Source organism: Molossus molossus, unplaced genomic scaffold (genome assembly GCF_014108415.1).
Source record: "Molossus molossus isolate mMolMol1 unplaced genomic scaffold, mMolMol1.p scaffold_m16_p_1, whole genome shotgun sequence".
In the NCBI taxonomy this organism is placed as follows: Eukaryota; Metazoa; Chordata; class Mammalia; order Chiroptera; family Molossidae; genus Molossus; species Molossus molossus.
In genome coordinates this window covers 202,907,131-202,933,115 of record NW_023425344.1, presented here as the reverse complement: position 1 = coordinate 202,933,115, position 25,985 = coordinate 202,907,131, and the positions used below count along the sequence as shown (strand labels likewise).

Here is a 25,985-nt window from a genome sequence, read left to right as displayed (position 1 = left end):
CACTAGTGAGATCTCAGTCAAGTGACTACCCCATGGGCCTCAATCTATCCCTCTGTCGGAGGGCATCATTAATAGTCTTCTGAAGAACGCAGTTGTGGGCACAAAGGGGAACTCATTCATGTGCAAGTGGGGAAGGGAGGAGGTGGAGAGTTCCTAAAAACATCTGTGACCCCAGGGTGGTCATGGCTGTGGCCTGGAAACTTCTGGGGATGCAGCTGTGGGTGGTGGTCTGCCTTCCCTAGTGGGAAGGCAGGTGCCAGGCTGTTGTGTGCCCACAGTGTGTGCAGGAGGGCACTTTGGGCAGGACTGTGCCCACCTCTGCTCCTGTGCCAACAATGGGACCTGCAGCCCCATCGATGGCTCCTGCCAGTGCTTCCCTGGATGGATTGGCAAGGACTGCTCACAGGGTAAGCTGCTGCCTCCTGGGAATGTCCCCCACCCCAGGCCAGGCCCCCAAACACCCCGCTCCTTGCTCTTGGCGCCTCTACCTCCAGGGCTGAAATCTTCTGTGATAGAAATGTCCACCTGAGTCCCGCTTAGCTCTCTGGCTAACATGATGAATAATAGGCTTGATCATTGGCATTTTTAACTACTGGTATCAAAGGTATTAATATTTTGGTAGTACCATTAATATTACTACTGAAAGTTAACATTCCATCAACACCTGAGCAAGAAGCCCCTCTGTTTGGATGGAGAGGAAGAGGGGGCAGGAACTGGCATGCTGGAGTTGGGGAGTAGCGAAGTGAGGTGAGGCCAGGGCAGTCACCTAAAAGGGGTGAGGGCGTCCTGTGGGTGGCCTATGTGAATGATGTCCTGGGCACTGTAAGCCTAGACAGGGCATTATAGGGGCTGTGCATGTAAGGTGTATCCAATCTAGTAGGGAGGTAACAGGGACCCCCCCCCTAACCTAAGGGCAGAGACCCAGACTCTGCCCTATGTAGCTCCTTGGCTATGGGCCAGTACCCCATAGGGAGGTCCCAGTTACATGGTCTGGCCTGAGGGGACTTTCCATTCTGATGAAGGAGACACAGGTGCCATCCCCTGGGAGCTCACCAGCCAAAAGAGCAGCGTTCCTACCTGGGAAAGTTCCCATCTTCATGGGGAAGTTAGCACACAGTGTTCACACAGTAAACTACAATTTTCACAGTTTACCACATATTCCAAATCAGTCAAGTCCCCTGAGAGAAGGTTCAGGAGTCCTTAGAGCTGAGAGAGTGGGCAGAGAATCTGGACTTAACGGGAATCTTGGGTGACTGGGCCAAGAAGTGAATGGAGGAATTCTGGGAACAGTATGGCAACCGCCCCCCCCCCCCACCCCCGTCCCCACCCCGAAAGCCAGGAAACGTCACCTGAGTGTGCCCTGGCATCATGAACTCTGACGTGCACCCTCCCTTCCTCTCCCTTCCTTTCCCTCTGCTCCCTTTTGCCTTGCCCTCACCCTCCACATCCTACCCACCCCCAGCTTGCCCACCTGGGTTCTGGGGCCCTGCCTGCTTCCATACATGCAGCTGCCACAACGGGGCGCGCTGCAGTGCTGAGGATGGGGCCTGCCACTGCACCCCTGGCTGGACCGGACTCTTCTGCACACAGCGTAAGCTCCGCCTCCTGGCTTCCCAGCTATTCAGAATCCCATGCTGCAGCCTGCTGGCTGCCTTGGGCATTGTCTAGGGCAGTAATGGAGGGAGGGAGACGGCAGGACCCCGGGGCCAGGAGCCCTGCCACCTCTAGGATTGAGGAGCTTGTCTGGATTCAAAGGTTGATGAACCCAAAGTCCTGGGAGGTGAGGGCTGTCAGGTTCCCCAGCAATCACCAAAACCAGATCTCTTTTGCCCTAGTCGGTTTCGCTCAGCGGTTAGAGCTTCGGGCTGCGGACATAGTGTTGTGGGTTCAATTCCAGTCAAGGGCATGTACCTGTGTTGTGGTTCAGTCCCCGACCCCAGTTGGGGTCCTGTGGGAGGCAGCCAATCGATGTGTCTCTCTCACATCGATCTCTCTCTCTCTGCCCTCTCCCCTCCCACACTATTTAAAGATAAATAATGGAAAAGTCCTCGGGTGAGGATAAAACAACAAAACACATCTCCTTTGGACAGTGGGGCCCAGAGTGAAGAGGAGTGGCTGCTCACTACACGGCCAGGAGACCCTAGCCTGGCTTCTGGTTCCAGGGCACCATTGTCCAAAGAACACCCCACTTCCTCAGAGTGAGGGTGCATGGTCTCACTAGTCCCCCCCCCCCCCTCCAGGCTCAGGGAGAGGTTGCAGGAGATAGGTTTGGTTCCAGCTGCACCTCTGCAGTCACCCCCACCCTGTTTCTCCAGGCTGCCCAGCCGCGTTTTATGGGAAGGACTGTGGGCGTGTGTGCCAGTGTCAGAATGGTGCCAGCTGTGACCACATCAGTGGCAAGTGCACTTGCCGCACAGGCTTCACCGGGCGACACTGCGAGCAGAGTAAGCTGTCCCAACCTACCGTGACCCTGGGTCAGTGCGCGGCCTCGGCCTCGGCCTCCGACAGGGAAAGCCCCCCCCTTCCAGGTCCACCCACTCAGGGCTCTGACACCCTGCTCCCTAGACTCCTGGAGTAATTCCCAAGGAAAAGGGCTGAAGGCCATGTCCACGTTGGTGTTTGGTTTCTTCCTCCAGCTGGGTGGGGATGGGGGACTGTTGAGGTGCAACAGAGGCCAGAAGGGGTAATGAGAGAGTAGAGGAAGGCAGAATGTGTTGATTCCTCTTTGAAGCCCCTATGGCACCCAGCTTAGGGCCTGGCATGTGGAGAATACTGTATACATGTGTTACATGAGGAGTAAATAGGGGTGGGTGTTCCCCAACTCAGGGCTAGAGGTGCTGTCTACCCCCAAGTATCAAACCAAAACACAACGGGAGCTAGAGAAGGAGGCTTCACTCTGAGGCAGAGCTGTCCGCATATGCAATGGGAGTGTGCGGTGTGGCTGCGCCTCACTATCTACCCACCTCTTCATTACTCAGGATGTGCCCCGGGAACCTTCGGCTATGGGTGTCAGCAGCTATGTGAGTGCATGAACAATGCCACCTGTGACCATGTCACCGGCACCTGTTATTGCAGCTCTGGATTCAAAGGAATCAGGTGTGACCAAGGTAATACACAGAAGGCAGAGTCCCAGGCAAGGGGCTGTGGAAAGGGCCCCACAGAGGCAGGCTCTAGGGAGATCCCAGCAGGAACTGGATTGCACTAGGACACTTTGTGACTTTATTCACATTTGGGAGGAGGGAGGAGTAGGGTGGGCTGCGGAGGGGAAGGAGGAAGTTCCAGGTGCTGGAGAACAGGTGGAGCAGGCAGCCTGTCACAGCTTCCCCCTGCTCATCCTTGGCAAGTTTCCTGTGAGCCAAGAAGGGTAACCACAAGCTAAGTGCTACAGAAAGGTCACCAAGACCGTCTGAAGATCTGCCAAATTCTGGTTCTGCCAACCTGTTAGGTGTCCTTGGGCAGGTCATTTCCTTTTGCTGGGCCTGTTACTCCACATGCGAAGTGGAAAGAATAGATTAATCCTTGGTTTCCATCATGGCACAAAGTCCTACTGAGCCAAGAAGCCCAAAGGGGCTCAACCTTGACTCCAGGTCCACAGGCAGAAGATACGTCATAGGGCAGTTGGGAGGACCACGTTGAGGTCATATGAGCCCTTGATAAATGGTTTTGTACACATAAAAACCCTTTGTAGAGATTACATTGCTATTGGTTCTAGCAGATGGGGGATAAGAATGGGCTTAGTTATCCACATTACAGAAAAGGGGCCAAAGCCATGTCATTCTGATGGGGGTTTCGTGGGCAGTAACCGTGGGCACACTGGTACAACACTCACAGCTTCCACTGCCAGTCTGTCATATGGTGCTCAGTCCCTTGTGGAGGGTGGGATTACTGTCCCCATGTTACAAATTAGTCAACTGAGGACTCCCTAAGTCACATCTAAGAAACAGCTTGTAAGCAGGGCAAGGGGCTGAGTCCAATTTTTCCCGGCTACTGAGAACATGACCCTACCAATTACTGGTTGTCTGATCTTGGGCAAGTTACCTAACCTTTCAGTGACTCAGTTTCTCCATTTGTAAAAGAGAAATAAATAAATAGTCCTTATTTCATCAGGCTGCTGTGAAGGTTAAGTGAGTTATTTATTTGTAACCCATTTTTGGAACAGAGTAAAATACTCAATAGACATTATTGTGTCTCCCATCCACATCCCTCAGGAGTTCCCTAGGATACCACCTATTTTAGGCAGTTGCAGAAACAGGCACCATGAAGGTTGGGATCGCAGAAATTAAAGAACAGGGCCAGGACAAGATCCCCAGTCTTGTAATGTTAGAGGAGTCTAGGTCCCGCCCAGGAGATCTGAGGAGCAAGCAGGCTGCTCCAGGCTCAGGCCCTCCCTCCGCCCGCAGCTGCCCTCATGATGGAGGAGCTGAATCCCTACACCAAGATCAGCCCAGCGCTGGGTGCAGAGCGGCACTCGGTGGGTGCTGTCACAGGCATCGTCCTCCTGTTGTTCCTCATTGTGGTGCTGCTGGGCCTGTTCGCCTGGCGCCGACGCCGGCAGAAAGAGAAGGGCCGGGATCTAGCTCCCCGAGTCTCCTACACACCTGCCATGAGGATGACCAGCACTGACTACTCCCTCTCAGGTAAGGGCTATGCCCAGCATGCCCCCTCCTCACACATACAACCCAGAAAGAGCCACACAATCCTTGGGGACATCCGAGTTTACTGCTGAAGGTGGGTGGTCATGCCTGCAGGGTGGCCAGCTGGGGCTGATGCCAAGACTCCCCTAGAGAGATGATGATGGGGGTGGAGAGCAGGAGCCTACTTGGGAAAGGTAGATGGGCTTCCATTGGGTATCACTTCCCCAGCACCAAGTGCCTATGGTTAGGAGCCTCCTTCCATTTCCCCAGACTTTCCCATCCTTTGGCCGGCCACAAGAGCACCCACCTAAGCAGTAACTTTACTAAACTCTCCAGAGGAACCTCTGCCCAGCCTGGTGCCTGTGACACCTCAGGAAACTTGGGGCCCAATGTCCAAACCCTGTCCCAATTCTGCTTCCTTGGGTGAAGGTCTCAGAGTAACGCCCCCTTCCTGGTTCCCAGATTTAGAAGGGCCCTATTAGTAGAGTGGAAGGGGATGGTGCCTCACTTGGGGGAGATCTGAAAGTGTGGGCAGTGTCTCTCTTGTCAGGCCCGCTGAAGCCCAGTCTGTCCACAAATGTGGTAGTAACTCCAATGGGCATTCGATCTGGGAGTCTGAGGGGGGAGGTGAAGGGGAGGGGGCTATTGGGCCAGATCCTTCCTCTCCCCTAAACCCTGGACTGCTGCCTTAGAAATAAGGAAGGCTTTTTGCTTCATATTTAGTTAAACAGAAGAGGTTGAAATGCTCTGAAACTGCCCGTAGCCCTGGGCCACAGGTGGCTGGGCCCATCTGGGTGTACATAAGGATGACAGCTCACCCCAGCTGGCTCCATAGCTCATGGTTGACGTGAAGCCTCCCACACCTTGTACAGTCGGCCCTCGTTTATCGCGGTTAATCGGTTCTAGACTCTACCATGATAAATGAATTTCCGCGAAGTGGGATTCTTTATTTATATACAGTCGTCCCTCGCCACTTCGCGCTTCGACTTTCGTGGCTTCACTCCATCGTGGTTTTTTCAAATATATAGTATGGTATTTGAAAAAACCACGATAGAGTGAAGCCGTGAAAGACAAAGCGCGAAGTGGCGAGGGACGACTGTACTTATAAAACCAACATCACATCAGCCCATTCCTGCTACATGTTGCCTACTGTGTTCTCAGCGCCATGCTAGGTGCTACAGGATAGAGAGGCGGCCCAGATGCAGACCTCACCTTCAGAGTAGCTGGCCTGCAATACCCCCACACCCACTCTGGGGTTCCAACCAAAGCAGGTGTCCTCTGGTGAAAGCCCAAGCCCAGGAGATTCGGGGATTTTCTTCTCTAACTGTAATCAGCAAGGTTGGCCAGGCTTGCCCATGCCATTCCACTGGAATCCCCCAGCCCTGTGGAGAAGTCCTGGAACCACAGGGCAGGAAGGCAGGACTAGGGCCAAGGGGAGCAGGGTTCTCTTTATGGCCTCACTACTGGGATCTAACCTTGAGGGGAGGCAGGAAAGGATCACAACCCTAAGCAGTGGCTCAGGAACATCGGAGGCTGCCAAAGCCAACATTCGGTCCCCCATGCTTCAGCTGCTGGTGCCACCCTCCACACTGGCGAGACTAATGTGCACCCTGCATGCTTCAGGGAGGGCCACCACAGGGGAAGAGGAAATCAGGCTCCAGAAATTTCTGTAGGGTAGTAGATGCCAGAAGCTTGGGGGATGGGGGACTTGGCTGTCTCTGTGCACAGCACTTTCAGGGCTGCCCAGCCCAAGCATTAATATTAGGGCATCTCATGCCAGGGGCAGGAATATGATGGTATGTGGCAACTTGTTCTCTTCCCAGATTTGTCTCAAAGTAGCAGCCACGCCCAGTGCTTTTCCAATTCCAGCTACCACGCACTGGCGTACGGGGGGCCTGCCACCAGCCAGGCCAGCACTCTGGACAGGAACAGCCCCACCAAGGTACCGGGCCCCTGACTCCCCAGCCCCTATCCACCGTCTTCCCATTCAGTCCTCACCTCTGCCCAGGAAGGAACTGCACCGCCCCATACCTAGAAGGTCCATATGGAACCAACTGTCAATACATTAAACACAGCCCTGTGGTCCACAAGACATGTACATACTCTGGTGAAGCATGTAACAGGGAGCCTGCAGGTTGCATGGAACCAACAAGCACCATGTAACCAATAGGCATTACATGTAACTAACCCACAGCACCACTCAGTATAACATGTATCCCCACACCCTGTGTGTAACCAGTTGGTACCAAGTCACGTGATCATGTAATCATGTGTAGCCTTTTCACATAACCATGTACACCATGTGGCCACTTTTGCCACATGTTAACACATGTAATCAAAACACACCATACCTCCAATTGCTGCAGTAGTTTACCAGTACCATGAACGCAACCAGCACATTATAGAGTCACGACTATTACTAAGGTAACCAGCTGATGTCCTTGAATCTGGACATACCACATGTCATCAGTACACACCCACCGATTGTAATCAGAAAAAATGCAAGGGATGTGGGACCCAAACATCAGCCAGTGACTGGGCCTTCCCTCACAGCCCCGAGCATAACCCTGGGCTGGTGGCAAGATGTCCTCTTACAGGCCCTTGGGCAAGGATGTCTCAGAACACACATGTAGTGAGCCCTGCTGTATGCTAGGACCTATACTTGGCAGAGTGGGAGGTTCAGAAATAAGGAACAGCCTCAAGGACCACAAGGTTTGACAGGCTCGTGCTACACATACCTTCTGACACCCACCTACATATGTATACACAGGCAATAGCAGGACCAGACTCCTGGTTTCCTGTAACACCCATCTGGGCCAGGAACATGGACAGGAGCCGTTTTCATATTCTAGGCCTCTGCCCTAGAGCTCAGGGAAACCTACTCCCTGTCTGCCCCACAGAAAATGTCCATCAGCCCACAGACCATCATGCCTGCTGCCACAGACCTGACAGCAATGCAGCCTGAACCCTCTAACACAGATACTGTCCAACTCCAAGGGCAACCACTGACAAGGCAGCACCTCAAGGCCACTCACTTCAGATTTCCAAATGGGAGTACTGTACATAGGATGCCTTGAGGCCTATATGCAAGGCCAACAGCCTCGCACACAGCCCACCGCTTTGACCCCTCTTCCAGTGTGTCTCCTCAGCTTAGATCCCCATTCCCAGCTTCAGCTTTAGGCTTATCTGAGAAGCTGGAAGCCCAGGGAAAGGAATCTGGAGTTTCCCAGCAGGAGGCCTTTGATTAACACGAGCCACATTATCAAGGCTGCAGCAGGACAGTGACAGAGGATGCCAGGGATGAGAGGCAAAGGTCCTTTGTGTCCATGTCATTCTTGGTCTCATTCTAACAGGAAGGTGTCAGCCACCCTCTTTCAGTAAAGTGCTGGAGTTACTGCAGAGGAGCCCACTTGGTAACTCTCTGGCTCACCTCACTTCAGGGGCCCGAAGTGGCTCTGTGGAGTCAAAGACTCCTCGGCCCGGCAGATAGTCAGGGCACATGTAGCAAAGGCAGACAGCTGTGACGAGATGATATGATGTGGGTCTAGGAGCTGAGACCTGAGTTGTAGACCCAGCTTTGCCACAGACTTCTGTGTAACCAAGTGCAGGACCCACAGCAGGGCCCAGGTCTCCATCTGTGAAGTGAGAACAGCCATCCTTGCCCATATGGCTGTGAGAATGCAGGAAGAGGAAAGACTGCACCGTAAGGACACCCTCCCCTGAAGGTTTACCTTGGTCATATAAAAGGGATATTCACACTCAGCCCAGGTCAAGTGGCAGAGGTGACAGTGATGTTGCAGGCAGCCTGAGCACCTCCCTCTGTGCTGGAGATGGCCTCATGTTGCAGGTGAGACACTGCCAGAGCTCGCCCAATTGACCTACGTCCCCTATCAGGACCAGCTTGGTTTAGGCCAGTTCTTGGCCCTTGGGAGGACCTTCCCCTACCCTCCTTTTCCCCAAAGGCCTGGAAACCTACAGCATCAGCCAGACCCGCTTAGCTGGGGGTATGTTCTGCTCCTGCTGGCATCAGCCACACCATGGTGGCCTGTCATGGAACACTTAGCTCTCCCTTTCCCTCAACAATCTAGGACCTAGGCAGGTCAGGACCATCACAGAGGTGGGTGCAAGGCTGGGCAGAGTGAAGTCTGGGCAGGGGGCACCTCTGGGGCACTAGGTATTAACTGGCTCTCCTACTTTCCAAACAGCTCAGTAACAAGTCCCTTGACAGAGACACAGCAGGCTGGACCCCTTACAGCTATGTGAACGTGTTAGGTCAGTAGTGGTTTGAGTGTGCTCCCCTGCCATCCTGTCCCATCCTGTCCTCCTCCTCTACATTGAGCGGGGCCCTGTCCTAGCTCTAAGAGAGAGTGTTAGTAGATGAATCCTGAGCATGATTTCCCTCAGGGAGAAGGGGTGTGGGGAGGAAACCCAAGTGCCTGTTATGCACTCCCCATCTAGAAAAGAACCCATCTGACCGAGGCCCTACCAAGATGCCCCTTTCAAGGGTTTCTTCCCACTGCTGTGGTGGACACCAACTCCTAGAAGGGATGGGGGTGGGGTGAAGGGGGTGGGGAAGCAAGGCCAATGGCCTCAGCTCTAGCAAATCCCATGGCCCAGCTGGCCCCAGCCCTTTCGGATGCTACACATAAAGGGCCCTAATTCCTCCCAACCTGCCCTACCATGACCCTCACGCCCCCATGCCCTCCCCACCAGACCAGGGCCCTGGGAATAATGGCTCCTCCCTGTCATTCCTCTCACTAGACTCCCATTTCCAGATCAGTGCCCTGGAGGCCAGGTACCCGCCCGAGGACTTCTACATTGAACTTAGACACCTCAGCCACCCCGCTGAGCCACACTCACCAGGTTAGACACCCCCAGCCCTACCCTCTACTCCCTGTACCCCTAAAGCTGTCATACCAGTCCAGACCCAGCACTGGCCCTACCTCCCATTCCTGCCCCTTGCTTGACCCATCCCCATTGGTCCCAACCTCTTCCTATTGAACCCCCCTCCCTCTCAACATGATTAGTCTACAAGGCCAATCCCTTAACAAATAAAACCTGTCTGGATCCCCTCATCACCCCTCTGCTCCCATCATGGTCAGTGGATGTGGACAAACTATGAATGGTGTTAGGTGAAGGGGACACAACATAATTGTATTCCCTGCAGTCCATAGAATACAACCCAAAACCACTGAGAAATGATCTGAGAATAATAGCACCTTTGGGGTTCTCTGGGCCATCTGGGTGTGGATGGCAAACAGTGGGCACCCTGGCCCAAAAAGCCCAGTGTCCCCCAGCCCCACAAGTGGCCTAGGCTAAGCTCCCCAGATCCTAGGGCAGGGCTGGTAGAGCAGGGGTCTGGGGAGGCTGGAGCAGGATGTGTCAACCAACATCCTCTGTGCTCGTGCATTAGGTTAAAACTTGATGGCTTGGGCAAGATGCAAAAAGGATACTTGGACAGTCAGTCCTGCAATGGAAGATTGTGGTTAGAAGTTATAGGAGGTATCATAGGATGAGTGCTATGAATAAACATACAAGTGGTCTCTTTAGGGCAGGACCTTAGTACACTGGACAATCTGGGCCTGAGCTCAGGCTCTAGCAGGTTTCTAGAGCGCGAGGGAAATAGCTCTATCAATCCCTGCAGGTCTCTGGGCCCAATAATACTATGAGTGAAGTGTCTAAATTTATCTGGTGGTTGAGTAAGCATGGGCTGCAAAGACCCTGAAGCTGTATCCACTGTGCTTAGCTATGGGGCCCCTGGGCAGTGTTCAGGGCATTCAATAACCCCACCAAACACAACACCACCACCCCAAAACATACACACACTTTACCTCTTTCCACATTGGAGCATCCTCTGGGCTCAGCCCAGATTTCTCCCTGTTTGAGAACTCAATCTTCAACCAGTGTAGCCAGAGTCACCACAGTGATTTTTTTGGGTAACACCCAAGCAAGCCGGTGGCCAATGGGAGAGAATACTTGAAGAAATTTAGTTGCAACTCAACTTCTCACTTGCTATGTCATCTCTGCCCCTATTTGGGACCTCTATTTCCTATCATGTGAAAAGGGGAAAAGTTAACAACCTAGACTCTGTCCCTCAGGGAGGGCAAAGGAAGCCCTTGTCTGGTGTAAAGTGCTGAACTAATGCGAGGAATACAGATTGTAACAGTCATGTTTTCTAAGGGCACAGGTAGAAGAATAGCAAACTTGAGAAAACCTTAGACCTGGTTCTGCCCTACCACTCAGTAATGCAAGGAAGGCAGGCAGATAGGAGTAGATTGCTATAAATTCAACTTGGGAACTCTATGTGGAAGAGGTATGGGGTGGTATCTCAATAAGTAAGGGGTTGGTTTTCAGTATTAGAAACTAAAGAGAGTCAAGAGCTGCCAAACTGTACTTTAGTAAGCACTTGCTGCATGCCTTGCCTGTTATTGTGTCCTCAGTCAAAAGCTGGGTATAAAAGAATGGCTCTGACTTTGAGCCAGTGTCATAACTGCCCCAACCTAAAAATGCCAGACAATTTCTTTTCTGGGATCAACAGCCACAAAGAACCTGACCCTGGTCCCTGAAGCTGTATATCCTGTCTGTGCCTGGAGCTCAGGACCATGAACTGTGGGAGCCTAGGATAAACTGTGACAGCTCAGTGGGGGAAAAGAAATCCTTGGGATTGAAAAATACCAGTAATACTTTCAAAGACAGCTCTCAATGAGGTGTAAATGGTCTACCCAAAAAAGAATAAAAAGCTGACCGTGGATGGGAAATGACTGTACATCCTGTAAAGATGACCTCAGCCACCTGTCCACCTCCCTCAAGCTTCTAATCCAGGAGAGGAGAGAGGCAGGACCAGAGCTGAGAGGTAAGAAACAGTCTTTAACTCTATTACAAAATCCAATAGAACTAGGATTTGAAACATCATGCACCCTAAGAAATGGTTCTGATTCATTTCTTATCCTATACTTTTAGAGCCTGGAACTTCACCTGTAGTGGCTGCAGGTGGCATTAGAACTGCCTTTGATCACCTCCTGGAAATATTCCCCTCAGTCTGAAGGTTAAAGGAGAGGAATGCTGATTATGCCGGGGGGCACTGCAGCTCACCATTAATGCTTATAAGGCTTTTAAGAATTTCTGTGTGGCCAAAGGATTTAGAGTAGAGTGAACCCAGAATAATTTTCTAGCACTAAAGAACTATTTATTTTCTGGGTGAGGGAGAAAGAAAAACAGGGAGAAAAACAAAATAAAGCCAACACATACAGTCCTAGTAAACTTCACTCACCCCTGTATTTTCCTTTCCTTATACTCTTTCTGTAGGTGCTTGTGGAATGGATAGACGTCAGAACACATACATTATGGACAAAGGCTTCAAAGGTAGAGTATCCAATCCTGACGTCCCATTAGAAAGGGCTTAGCAAGATAAAGAGTGCAGATCTGAAATGGCCAGAAATTCTACCAGAGAGAAACTGCGCACCTGTTGCCTCCAACCCCCTAAAAGTTAAAAGACCACAGGACCTGGGGCTGCTGGGTAGCTCTGCCTAGGAGGAGCAACCATAATAATAATGAATTCATCTTTCGATTTCAGTTGCACCTGCTTAGCAAAAGCTGTGGGTTTTTTATAGACGCCAAATAAATGTCTTCGGAAATGTAGAACGTCATTATCCAACCAATTAGTATGAGTTAAATTGATTAAAAAATCCAAAATAAAGTCAATCTACCTGCCCCAGAGGCCTCCTGTCATTGCACTGGTAAGAATGCCATTCTGCACCTGCTGGCTTTCTGGGGCACAAGGAATGAAAATGATACCCTAATAATGTATGGCACTCCACCCTCAAGAGATCTCTGCCTCCATGAGCAGGGACACCAGGACTAATCCCAACACATGGGAACTTCAAGTCAGATCACCCTTCTAGGAAGTCTATGGGTAAAGCCAAAATGAAAGATCAGGTCCTGCTCCTGGGTTCAGGCCCTAAGTTTAAATGGCAATGTGTGAAATAGGTGGCTTTGGAACTATGTCACTATTTACTCTGTCACTTATTAACTGAGACCTTAGACTGTGAGCTCTCCAAGGTCCAGTTTCCTCATCTACAAGGTTGGAATAATTATGCCTATCGTCCCATTGTCTAACAAGGCTGTCATGAGTATTCAATAAAACCACAGACAGGAAGTGTTTCTGCATATTGTGAAGGATTGTACTACTGTAACAAGGCTGCCCTTTTGTCTCTGAGGTCTATTTAAGAGTCTCAGTCAAACTGGGTAAGTGATGACTAACAAGAGAGGTCCCAATGGATGTCCTAAATCTAGCTGTACACCAGAATCACCTGGAAAGCTTTCTAGAACTACAGATGTTCACACCCCATCTCCCCAAGATTCTGATGCAGTAGCTCCAGAGTGGGGCCCTGGGATCTGCATTTGTGCAGAGTACCTCAGGGTATCCTTGTGCAGCATATGACCCAACTAACACGTAGAAACCACTGATTCAGACTGACCCAGATTTCCCAGTTTACTGCTTTGGTCTTTCAGACTCAAACTTAGATACATCCAAGACACAACTATTTCCTAACCAAGGAGAGCTAGTCGTCTATAGCCCTTGGTTGGGTAGCTGTCAGAAATGGGGTGGGCTAGAGTAGGTGATGGTGATAAGAACTGTGTTCAGAGCAAGAAAACAGGAAGTCTCCATCAGCACATGAGAATGAACTGGAGACCGGAGGTCATCTCTAGGCTTCTGGCAAGCCACTGGACACTACTCCCTTGGGAGAATCATTCTGGCAATTTTCTCTGAGTTTTTACTTAAACCATCCCAATGAAGGCAAGCACCATTATAGCAGGTACGGCTTAATACAGGAAGACAACTCTACTGCTTTAGTACTGTGACCTGGAACCTGCTTTTCTCAAAGAGGCATGAGGATTGGGCAGAAATATTGTTAAGGGCCTTTCCAGCTCTGAGAATATGCATTACTGAAGCATGAAAAAGCTCAGACAGACCCAGACACCTCAATAAATGAGCACACAACTTTCCTACGCATTGCGTTGTCCTGTGCAGTGTGATTAGAGGAGCTACTCTCAGACTTCAAACCATGAATGTAAAACAAAGCTAAGGAGAGCAAGGTCTCTGCTTCAGTGTCATTCATTCTTATTTTGTGAGGTCATGTACTTGAGCTGCTATGTGCAGATTTTGTTTCACCGCTCTCTAGCTACAATCATCTTTAAATCACAGGGAAAAGAGGGCTGTGTAGGCAAATGTACCAGCATGTAGTTGGTGACCAATACGTCTGAACAACAGAATTCAAAGAGGGAAATGGAATGTCACAGCTCTTTACAGAAGTACTTACAAAGATATGGAATAAACCCACAATCACTGGCTGAACTCCCAAATAAACACTTAATAGACAAATTTGTACCAGGAATGAAATTACTTGCTAAACCAACTGGGCCAAATCGTTAAGAGTGAAGAGTCGTAAGTGTTTTCTGAACTCAATGGGAAAGAGTCCTGGTCTGAGAATTGAGACTTGATCAGGTTCTAGACCTAGTTTTTGCTGCGTGGTGCCAATTTGTCACAGTGTTGTTTTCTGGGTCTAGGATTCTTCCTCTACTAGGACAGGGCTGTATGTACTAGCACCATCTCTGAGGCCCTTTCCAGCTCTGACATTCTAAAAGTCATTAATTCAGTCAATACTCCCTCTCTTTCGTGTTACTTACTGAAGACTTCCACTCACTGTTATTCTGGAGGTCATGTGGGATCACACACTGCTGTGCTGACTTCATTTTATCTCTTAATACCTTTTGTCATCCCTTTCCCTTCTCCTTGTCTGTCAGGCAGTTCAAACTGCTGTAGAAGAAATTTCCCCAATACTCTCCATCACCTTTATGATCCTGAAATCCTGAAGTCCAACGTTGCTGCCACTTTCTCCACCTTATGCCCCTTGGTAATCTAACCAAGTCTCTTCTTGTAGTGGACTTGGGTTCCAAGGTAGTTAGGAGCCCAATGACATCCTGAAAACTTTTTTCAGCTAATGTGGTTCTCCTTCTGAGACCTTCCTTTTCCTTTCCCCATATCCTTGTTTCTCAATCAAAAGAAGGATGCTAATATGGGGCCCAGGAAGAGAAAAGACAGTGTGGCCTAATAATAGTAGTCAGCTGAGATGGAATTTCAGTGTCTGAGATTTCCCCAATAGTAAAATACTGGCCTTAACTAGATGTTGGTTGAACCTAAAGCCCTTATAAATTCAGATCCCACCTTGAAAAGTCAGTTCCCCCACTGAATTTGCTGCTCCCTTTATAAAATGAAGATGTTTACATTGGCTCATTTCAGAAGCCCCTTCTGCCTCCCACAGTTTATGGCTGTGTGTGATTTTGGGGAGGCAGGAACTAGATGAGAGCAAATACCAGGGCATTATAGGGCCAAGCCTTTAGTACTAATGCAAATTACAGGCCTGGGAGGAGTGGCTCCCCTGAGCTTCAGTAGCTCTGGTTGATGCTTCCCCTTTCTTAGCAAAATGCCCTGAAGTGCAAGGACTGTTCTGGAGTGGGGGTGGGGGTAGGGTGGAGCTCTAAAAGGATGAGGAAGTATCTTAGAGCAGCTGGTTATTCTTCCCCATCATGCCCTCTCTCCCTCTCCTCCTTCCCTCTGGACAGGCAGGTAGATGCCTCAGCTGGAAAAAAGAGTAGCTTCCAGTTCCCATATAGGAATCCAGATTATTCCATAATTCAACACCCTCCCCTACCACCTCCACACACACACACACACACACACACACACACACACACACACTCCTCCATCCTTTGTCTTTACTGCTGGCCCCTTTATGGAAGATCCAGCTTCTCCCTAATCACCTCCCCCACAGCCCCAACTTTTCTTTTATCCATTTAGGTGTATCCCCTGCTGCAAATTAAACAATTTATTCCCCCAAACTTGGAAGCCGCTCTGACTTTTCTGGTGGAAATGAAAAGAGAGGCACTACATTGCCTGGCTGAGGCTCTTTCAGGCACTGAGCGCCGAGGCTCTCCCACTGCCATAGCTGAATCAGTACGGGAGATCCACAGAAAGTTTAGAGCTTGGCCTTTCTCTCTTAGCAGGACTTGGCCCTGTAGGTAAAAGGTGTTCCTCTGAAGGTAAGGTGAAGCTCTTGCCGATATACTTTGCATTTAGAGATACTGGAGAAGAGTACAGGAACACAAGGAAACTGATAGGAGTGAAAAAAAACCTGGCTGGGTGTCAGAGAAGACAGGGGTTGACTACTTACTAACATTAAGCAAACTTTATGAGCTTCAGTTTCCTCATTTCCAAAGCAGTAATACTAGTCCTTCCTGCCCAGTCTCCTTTACAGATGTAACAAGTTTCAAATGACTAACCCAAAATACTAGTTTTAAATGCCACACAAAGTGAGTTATCAATATTCCTTAAATTCTAGAAAATATGCAACTGAGGCAGCTGCCAATCAAAGTAAAAGGATGTATCTGGGAGGGGAGGAGGAAAGGTGTTAGGACTTCTCTCAGGAGATACCTCTTCTTTAAGCAAGTCCAGTCCTCAGTTTGTTCAGAACACCCAAAGTGGGACCAATGAGCCATGCTACCGGGGTTCCTAGACTTAGCCCCATTCCCTTGTTCAAAGAAACAAAATACTCACTAGAGGCAAATACATGTAGCCCAAGGTAGGCTGTGGCCCAGGACCTAGAGCCACCTTTCTCCACTGAGCCTCACTAGCAGCTGGGTCAATCCAGCCTCCCTTTAGGCCTTGCTGGGGCTGGCTGGGACTGCTCCTGGTCTAGCAAGAATGTTTTCTCCTCCTTCTGTCTAGGGTTCTATGCTAGAAAAAGGCCATAATCTAAGATGGAACCAAGCCAATATCCCTCTCCACTGTGGTCTAAGTTGTGATGGAAAAGTGCACTGAGCCTGGTTCTGGAGCTTGCTTTGCTACTGGTTAGCAGTATGACCCTGAAGAAGTCACTTCCCCACACTTAGCCTCACTTTCCTCATAAGCAACGGAGCAGGGAGTGGGGGAGGGCAGAATAATATTATTGCTCTACCTACACCACAGGGTGTTATGAACACTTGAAGAAACTAATGGGCCAATGTACTTTTGTAGAAGATTGAGGAAATGTTACCTGCTGAAACAGACATCAATAACTCTGCACCAACAGAAAAATAAATCCCCTCCCAACCACATGTTAGAGGAGAAAACACTACCTATGGTAACTACTTCAGCCACATGGAGTGTTCTGTTCTGCTTTCACTGGACCAAAGTACATCTAGTCACTCCTTGAGTTACATTATCACTTTCACTTTGTCACATTTCCATTAATTTCACAAGTTGGAGGCAAAAAGCGTAAATAGCAGCCCAAATGTAATTTGTGGTAGTTCTAGAGAAAGATCATTCAAGAATGTCACCATCTGCTACCACTTGTAGAATTTTAGAGCTGAAAGGCCATTTAGATCACTCTTGACTATCAAGCCCCTCCAACTCAGTGCTTGTTTCTAAACCCCCTAGCTGGCAAAGGCTCAGACAGATGAGGGCCAGAGCTGCCATATTATAGAGAGTAAGAGTAATAAAGTCCTGACTCACTTGGAACAATCTACAAGAGGCAGTGATCTTCTCCAAAAGGGGAATAAGGTAGAGGTTGAAGGAAGGGCTCCCCTTTCCTCCTGTGAATCCCAGATACAAAGAGAACTTCCTTCTTCTAGTGGAGCTAGTTACCTGCCTTCCTATTTGGAAACTAGTTTCATCCCTTTACCCTAACATATCCTGAAGTCTTGTGGATGATGCATGCCTGAGGGGTGACAGGACAGGAAGCATGAGTTCTTCTAGTGTCAGAGAAAGTTGCTACTAAAATAGGTTTCGTTTAGCATTCATAAGAACTGAGGTAAATGACCCCAGAGTATACATTGCAGGCTTATGAGAAAACAGGAATTTTCCAAAGGCTAGTTTGAAACCCAGGCGCTCTTGACACCTCTATTACACTTCTGTCTGCCCACCTCTGATCACCAGCTTCTCAGAGAACAGGGATGCAGCCAGTTTGCTGCTGAAAGGATACCAAATTGCTGTTACCTTTTCCAAAGCACAAACACACACCCACACACACCCACACACACCCACACCTAGCCTACTTCTTCTGAACCTAAACATCCTTTTTTTTTTAATCCTCGCCTGTGGACATTTTTTGCATTCATCTTCAGATAGAGCGGGAGGGAAGAGAGAGAGAGAGAAACATTAATGTGAGAGAGACACATAGAGTGGCTGCCACCCACACGACCCCAACCGGGGCGGGGACAAACCACAACTGAGGTATGCGCCCCTAGCGGGAACTGAACCCAGGTCCATCCAGTCCGCGGGCCAATGCTCCAACCACTGAGCCAAACCGGCCAGGGCTAAACATTGGTTTTTAAATCTTCACCCAAGGATCTTTTTCCATTGATTATTTTAGATAGAGTGGGAAGAAGGGAGGGAGAGAGACACACACACACATCAATTGGTTGCCTCCTGAGTGACTCCAACCAAGGCCAGGGATCGAACCTGCATGCCCTTCACTGGAATCGAACCCTCAACCCCTCGGTCCATGGGCCGATGCTCTAACCACTGAGAAAAACTACCCAGGGCTGAACTTAAACATCTTAATCATCAGAAAAAAATTCAGAAGAATGGCATTACAGAAAATGCACAAGGAGTCCCAAGGCATAGATTCAAGCCTTGGCACTGCCATCTATGAGCTGTGTGACCTTAAGCAAGTCACTTCATCTCTCTGGGACTTCATCCTATAAAATGCAAACTATCAAACATCCTTACAGGATTTTGTAAAAACTGAATAGAAGACGTGAAAGTACATTATGAATAACTTGAATTAATCTCTTTCTGGTGCTACACCTGACTATTAAAAACAAAAATGTTCATATCCCTCCAAAAACAAAATTTTTTTTTTAGAAAAAAACCTCTACCTACCTAGGAAAGCACTCAATATATTTAATAAGTAACTCTTGGACACAACAGGCTTTTATAGCTCCAAGATCCTGAAAGCACATGAACTTGACTGCAGTCTATTTAAACTAAGTCTTATGTCCTTGCTTGTCCTAAGAAATCTCTCTTGCCTTTCAGATTACATGAAAGAATCCGTGTGCAGTTCTAGCACTTGCTCCTTGAACAGCAGTGAAAACCCTTACGCCACAATTAAGGACCCACCCATCCTCACCTGCAAGCTTCCAGAAAGCAGCTATGTAGAAATGAAGTCGCCTGTGCACAGGGGGTCTCCGTACACAGATGTGCCATCCTTGTCGACATCTAATAAAAATATATATGAAGTTGGTAGGTGTCTCAAATAAGTAACTTAGCGAAATCAGGGCAACAGTGCAGCATCTGAAATAAAAACAATCCCTCTCCCTTCACCCTGTCTTGAAAACACACCTTTCTTTCATTGCTTTTTAAGGAATCCAAGGTGAACTGCCTTTCCCAGGACTGCACTCCTCTCTCATGCAGGAAATCAAATTCTTGTGCCAACTCTGCTTTAAAAAAAACACCAGGACTAATATGAAGCAGAAATACTGGGGGGTAAGTGGGTACACACACATACACTTCAACTGATTTTTGGCACAAATCCCAGTTTTAAAAAGAAAATAATTAGAACAGAACATTTATTAACTTTCTAAATCACCACCTTCTACGTTCTCCAATTTAACCCATGTCCCTGGGCTCATTGATAATAAGACCCCTACTTCTAGGGTATCCTAAACCTCTTGGTTTTGAACAGAGCTTGGGATTCTTACAGCATGCTCACTTATGTTTTCCATCTCTTGAGCAAGGCCCGGTTCTAACCCTCATATATTTATCAGAGACTTATAAATCCCTGACTTCTCTCCCCATCCAGTTAAATAGAATTCTTTTCCCCGCAACAAGGCAACCAAAGCTAATCTGTCCTCTGAACTCATTTTTCACTATATTCCTTAGTGCCCACAGTCAGTGTGGTCCAAGGTCATGGTCATAACTCCAGCTATATCCAGAATCCATATGACCTACCTAGGAACAGCCATATTCCTGGTCATTATGACCTCCTCCCAGTAAGTCAGAGCCCTGCCAATAAGCCCTCCCAGGATAAGCAGTCTTAAGAGGGATAAGCTTCTCTCTTGCAATGTGCTTTGGTGAATATTCTCTGACTCTCTGAAAGAAGACAATCCCTTGACTTGAAATAATGGTACAGACTGACTCCAACTGTGTATTAGTTATTTCACCTGGAATTAAAGAAGAGCTTCCAAGTGGGATTGGGGTAACTGCTCAAAAGGTCTGTTTGCAGAGGTAAATCCCACCACCCACCCAACCTCAACCACAAATGACCTGGATTATATGATCTTTTAAAACATTTAGGATACAACTACTCACCAGCTTCAGATAAATATAGCTAACTATATTTATTTATATATTTAATTATCTGAAACATGATGCTTAAAAAGCATGTAGAACAGGTTTTACAAACCTTCCTAGGGGGAAAAAGGGACTGGGGAAGGGAGAGGATTAATTTTAAATAGCTGAAATGTATATGTACTTTTTGGTTGCTGTTACCATCAACATCTGTTTTATTACCTAAGATAATTAGTACATAGACAAAAACTGTGCTACTATCAATCCTAAAGTACCTGTACGTATATATCTATCAAGATTAGAGAGTTTATTATGTAGTCTAATGCTAACAACTTCAGTTCTTTATAATAAGACTTAAATAAACACAAATTAACTTTCCCTCTTCTGTCCCTGCTGGTAGAAGAAAAAAAGTTTTCAAAGATCAATAGCCTCTTTCAGCCTAAGACAATATTTCTAGGGCCGTTTTTAACCAAATCTTGCCAATTCAAAGTTCCAGAACATTGCAAGTCAGCCCTGGCCTTGTCATATCTCCTTAGTCCACCCAACACCTGAGTCATTCCATGGGATATAAAACTGAGATGATTCTTTAAGCAAGGAGTCACAGGTTGATAAGTATCACTAAAAATGGCTATTTGGCCTCTCAAATTTATTTGGTTGGCATTCCTTGACTCAGAAGAGTAATTGCTTTCAAGTATTTCTTCATAAATCTTGAGTTTGTTGTAATATGGAACCTAAAAGTATAAAGGAAATTAGACAATACAGGATACATCAAGTTTAAATTCTTAAAGAACATTATACTTTTTGATGGAACTAAACTGAAATGACCAAAGAAAGAACGGACTGCAATTGGTTGCTGTAACATGATGTAAAAAATTTAGAGTAAACAGCATATAAGGACATGAAGTACTTCTACCTTCCAACTTAAATCCACCACCTGCTGAGATGGCCAAAACTGAATTACAGTGAGCTAATGCTCCAGATCCCAGTATTCAGACATGTCTATACCTTCCATTATTAATGAACCTAGGTAAAACTGGGGCTCAGATGAGTCCAAATGGAGTCAACTCCCAAGCCCTAAAGAGGACCTCCTCACAATTAAAGAGCAAAAGGGCAACCAAGAAAACTTATGGGCACCCCTATGCCACTCCATTCTCTGATAACAGTTCAGCCAGTAAAAATACTTTCAAAAGGTATACAGAAGAGGAACTATGTGACTGCAAAGCTGGAATAGATGCTACAAGAAGTGTGGGAGTTCTGAAGCCCTTGATACAAATTGGAAGTTTGCCATGGAACCCATTAGTTTGGGCAATAACCAGCAAAAGCAAGGAGAGAGAAAAAAAGTAAACCCCCTCTTTCCCCACTTCACTCAAAGCTTAAGCAAATGTTGTTAGGAGAAAATATCTAATACTTAACATGAATGCTGCATGTGTGCATGGAGCAAGTGATCAGCAATAGCAAATTTACTTTCCAAAAAAGCCTTATATAAAGACTAGAAAATTACTTTGTAGACACAAGTAATTATTTCTCATACATGAGTAGAAAGAAATAGAGATAAGAGACTTACCTCAGTATTTTAGGGCAGCAAGTGCTCAATTATCTTTGTGAAGCAAGGACCAAGAATCATGGTGAAGTCAGATCAGCAAGGAGAAACTTCATCTCAATTCCAGGTTTAATCTTCTTCCCTTACCCTGCATGTATAGTAACTGCTGCCTGGCAAACTGCAAACAAGCACCATCACTCACGTTTTAAGTTTCACCTCTTTTTTGCCAACAATCTTCTGGGCAAATTTCAGCAAGAGGTGGCATGATGGAATTGCTAAGCACTGGGTCAAGAGATGTGAGTGTTACTTGCCCTCTCTGGGCTCTTTTTTCCCCTTGTGTAAAAAAAGAAAGAAGCAAAGAGGGGTAAGGGAACCCTAAGACCCTTCAGCTCTAGCATTCTGATTTTTAAGGAAATGTACCACAAATTAAATCAGGCAATACAGGAAAAGGGAAAGACAGAGAGTGTGATTAACTGTTGACAACAGTTTTCTTCACATATCTAAGAGTTACTGGTAAAAGACATTTCAATCTTTTAGAGCAACTGTTAGGAACTGTCTAGCACTGTCAAAAATAAGTTCATGTTCAATCTAAACATGTGCACTATGGATTTTATTGATAACTTGGAAAGATCTGTTCAAGAATTTTACAGAAACTAAGTTTTCACTCAAAGTGATGTGCATATAATTCAAATGAATAAAGAAAAACAATTATTGTACAATAGAATAAGTGAGACTGAAATGGCAATACTTTTTTTAAACAACCCAGATTTGTAATATATTTGTTCACTGTGCAGAGGGATCATACCTTGTACAAAATAAAATTAATTTCTCAAACTAATTTATAGGAATGCCTACTGTTGTGCTGCAAACCAAAAATGTGTTTATAATCTACACCTTAGGTTTAAAGGTAGACCTAACCTACATTTTGTGGGGTCGCTTTAGACAGAAGAGTAAAAATTATCCCATAGATGCTTGAAAATAAAGTGGAAAAGTTCTATCAAATTTATAACAAGAGAGTTTCTTCCTTTAAAGTAATGAATGGGAGCTAATATTCTTAATCCATATCCAAAAATTATTGAAATATCTCATAAATGTCAGTATACTCAAATAAAGAATGTATCTGCTTTCACAAAGATTTGGATTCAAAGGCAACTATTACAGCTTGTGCTCAGCTCCAGAGGCACAAAGGTAGTTCTATGGAATGGAATAAAGGCAAATTAGGGTCACTTAATTTGCATAAGAGCAATGAATGGCTTTCCACTAGTAGAAGTTATCACCCAGTACAGTATTCAGGGTAAATCTGCTTTAGGGCCTTTTAAAACATAACCTTGTGACCTAACTAATAAAGAAGTAGCAGGATTAATTTTATTACAAAATGTAGATGCTAAAAATAGCTTTCTGAATGTATTTAATGGTGTAAGTTTAAAATTTCTCCTTCAGGCTTTCGAAGGTTTGTACATACTTAAGTCAAATTAAAACATTTCAACTTGTCAGTTCACAAGGCTTGTGTAACACTCAAAAGCTACTCCCATTTAATGTTTAACCAAAAATATATTTTTGCTAGAGATTAAAACTCATTCCGAAAAGACCGACCTCCTAACAGACAGCTCTCAAGGGCTAGAGCTTGACATTTTAGTGAAAGATAAAACAATCAAGAATTTTAAGACTCAAAAGGATATTTACTGAGAACAACAGTTTAAGATCATGACTTACAAGGTTCAGAATACTACCCAACACCATAAATGACAAAGGCTGCAGGTTTTGTACTCCACAGAACATTCAAGACTGTTACATGCTATTAGCCATTCACCTAGCATATAGCAGAAGAAGAGATGGGAAATCTTTCTTAGAAGGGATGGATGGATACACAGGGATTCATTATACTATTATTTATAATTTTGTATAATTATATATTACTTAATTATAATTTTATATAATTTTTAATTTAAAAAATTTAACCTAAATTGTCATTGTCAGACTATAGTTCCCCAAGCTAACCTAAAATGAACCCTAAGGTGAGCCCCTTCACTCTTTTAAATGATCCTTCCTTATCGTCTGACACAGGGTTGTAGAAGGGATAGATAGTAAGAATGTAAATATGAACAAAGCACATTCCCAGTTTTTGTGGATCTCACAATGTAGCAATTACAAAATGGAGGGCCCAGGTGGTTAGGGGAGTGCCGATTATACATTTTATTCAGACTTGCAGAGCAAGAAAGACTCTGAGCAGTGGTCCAATCCAAACCCACATAAGGCAGAAGCTCTGGTATGTAGCTAGAGTTGCCAGAATCTCTCCTCATTCCAGCTTCTGCCTCCCAAGCTATTGTCTAGCCCAGCAGATGACCCTCAGAGCCTTGTGTAAGAAAACAAAACAAAACATGGGAACTTGACATCTTACAAAGTACTATTATAGGTATCCACTTAAATATAAACCAAGACCAGTAACTGAGAATCCTAACATCTTCTTCCAGAATTGCTTTCATATCGAAGATGGGCTACAGAAATAGTGTTGTTTCCTGGGGCTCCCCAGGCTGCCCTGTTTCAGGCATGACCTTCTATAATATTCTTAGGCCCATATGATGAAATGCTTCGGCATAGAGACTAGCACAGTATAGATAGCAACTTCTTAAAGATAAGGTAAGGAACCATACCACTTCCCTCTAGAGATGTAAGAAGATGGTATGCTGAAAGACTGGAAGTTTGCAGCAGGGGAACAGGTGCTAAAAGCAGTAGTACATTTATTTATTGTAATATCCCCATTGATGGGGATAGTAAGATCTAAGATTTTGTATATGGGGCAATGTTAAGTTCCACTGACTTAAACATAGGAAAAGAAACCTGTTGGCTACTATTTTTCCCTACCATCACTGGTACCGGGTAACAGAGTAGTTAACAGCCAATATACATGACATCTGTACCAGGACATATCAGTTCTGTGCTTAATAATGTTAAATAATTGGATTTGAATGTTTAGGCTACTAATGATTAGATTACCATACTAACAGCCAAATAATGCCATTATTGTGTGTTTACATACATAAACTTATATATACTTGGATTCCGTCACTGGTTCTATTAGCTAGCTAGCTCTGTGGATTGATCTACCTTCTTTTAGAGTCCATTAGAGATAATAAAAAAATTTAAACACAGTATGTTTTTAAAAGTTCTCTCCCAAATATCAATATATTTAAAGTAAACCCAGCCGGTGTGGCTCAGTGGATTGAGCCTTGTCCCATGGACTGAGGTCCCAGTTCAATTCCTGGTCAGGGCACATGCCTGGGTTGCAGGTAGGGGGCATGCAGGAGGCAGCCAATCGATGGATCTTTCTCACATTGAGATTTTTATATCTCTCTCCCTTCGTTTCTCTCTTTTAAAAAAAAATAATAATAAAGTATATATTAAAAGCCAGTTATTTTAATAGCAAAAGCCAGAAACAAGCAGTTCTTGAGTCACAGTTGACACAGTAGCCAATCAAGTGTTCCTCCCCTTTTAGCACATATGGTATTTTGATGCATATCATATTGTGAAACTGACAGTCATTTTGCAAGTGTTCTGAAAGCTTTCATCTTATTTAATGGCGTTAATAAGAAAATAAAAATAACGTTCTAATCAAGTTATGATGATAAAACCAAAATCATCATGCAAAGTATATACTTGATTTTTACTTATCTATTAAATTTGAATTTGAGTTAGAATGAATAATTTGACTCTATACCTGAAGAGAGAGTTCATTCATAGAATTATTGGATTGGAGATGGGGTGAGCCCCTAAATGATTTAATCTAGTCCTCTCATTAACTGGAAGGTGAGGCTCAGAAATAAAATGACCAAAAGAGCTGTGACTAGCCCTGGCCAGTGTGGCTCAGTGGTTAGAGGGTTCAATTCCTGATCAAGAGGCAACCAATCGCGATGTGTCTCTCTCACATCGATGCTCCCCAATTCCTGTTCCTTCCTCCCTTCCACTCTCTAAAAATCAATGGAAAAAATATCCTTGGGTGAGGATTAACAACCAAAAAAGAGCTGTGAATAGAACCCATGTCTTTGTCACCTAGTCCAGTGCTCTATTATACTTGTCATTTTCTTTTTACTCACAGAGTTTGCATATTTTCTACTATCTGCCTAGAATCAAGTTGCTTTCAAATAGTCTTTATCTTCCAATCCAATTTTCAGGGAAATGGATACTTCAATTAAAATTATCTCTCGGCATAATGGTTCTCCCTTACCTAAGTTGTAATGACAATAGCATTTTGTATTGCCTTATTGTTTCCATCAGCTTCCTACAGTTTGGGGAAGCATACTATTTAGATTGACAACTCCAGTTTATTTGGCACATCGTATAGGTGGTAAAAAAGGTGACCTATCATACCAGAAAAAGGGTATGGCACCAGTCCAGCCCTAACCAAGAGAGAAAAAAAAATCAGCCCTATTCTCTTCAGCACTAGTCTGACTGTTTGGCTAACCTATTAAATAATGTGGCTGGAGAG

The 25,985-nt window shown here is 46.0% G+C and overlaps 1 protein-coding gene and 1 long non-coding RNA gene across 4 annotated transcripts in view; one reads left to right on the top strand and one right to left on the bottom strand.

Moving 5' to 3' along the window:
- The window catches only part of MEGF11 (multiple EGF like domains 11), a 223,635-nt gene extending 203,923 nt beyond the window's left edge, over window positions 1–19,712 (top strand). The window contains exons 15-25 of one of the 3 annotated variants that reach the window (XM_036260506.1): window positions 279–407; window positions 1,463–1,591; window positions 2,316–2,444; window positions 2,979–3,107; window positions 4,401–4,637; window positions 6,458–6,576; window positions 8,840–8,906; window positions 9,396–9,497; window positions 11,940–11,996; window positions 18,709–18,915; window positions 19,555–19,712. In XM_036260506.1, coding sequence (XP_036116399.1) covers window positions 279–407; window positions 1,463–1,591; window positions 2,316–2,444; window positions 2,979–3,107; window positions 4,401–4,637; window positions 6,458–6,576; window positions 8,840–8,906; window positions 9,396–9,497; window positions 11,940–11,996; window positions 18,709–18,915; window positions 19,555–19,712 — 1,463 coding nt within the window. Of the gene's footprint in view, window positions 1–278; window positions 408–1,462; window positions 1,592–2,315; window positions 2,445–2,978; window positions 3,108–4,400; window positions 4,638–6,457; window positions 6,577–8,839; window positions 8,907–9,395; window positions 9,498–11,939; window positions 12,038–18,708; window positions 18,916–19,554 lie in introns of those variants that run through there. The other 2 variants (XM_036260485.1, XM_036260495.1) reach the window with 2 other exon arrangements.
- Window positions 18,519–24,685, bottom strand: LOC118629417. Its single transcript, XR_004959481.1, has 3 exons — window positions 21,527–24,685; window positions 19,015–19,109; window positions 18,519–18,891 (listed from the first exon to the last, which is right to left on the bottom strand). It is a non-coding gene; the product is annotated as an uncharacterized LOC118629417 (long non-coding RNA).
- Between the last annotated feature and the right edge of the window lie 1,300 nt (window positions 24,686–25,985).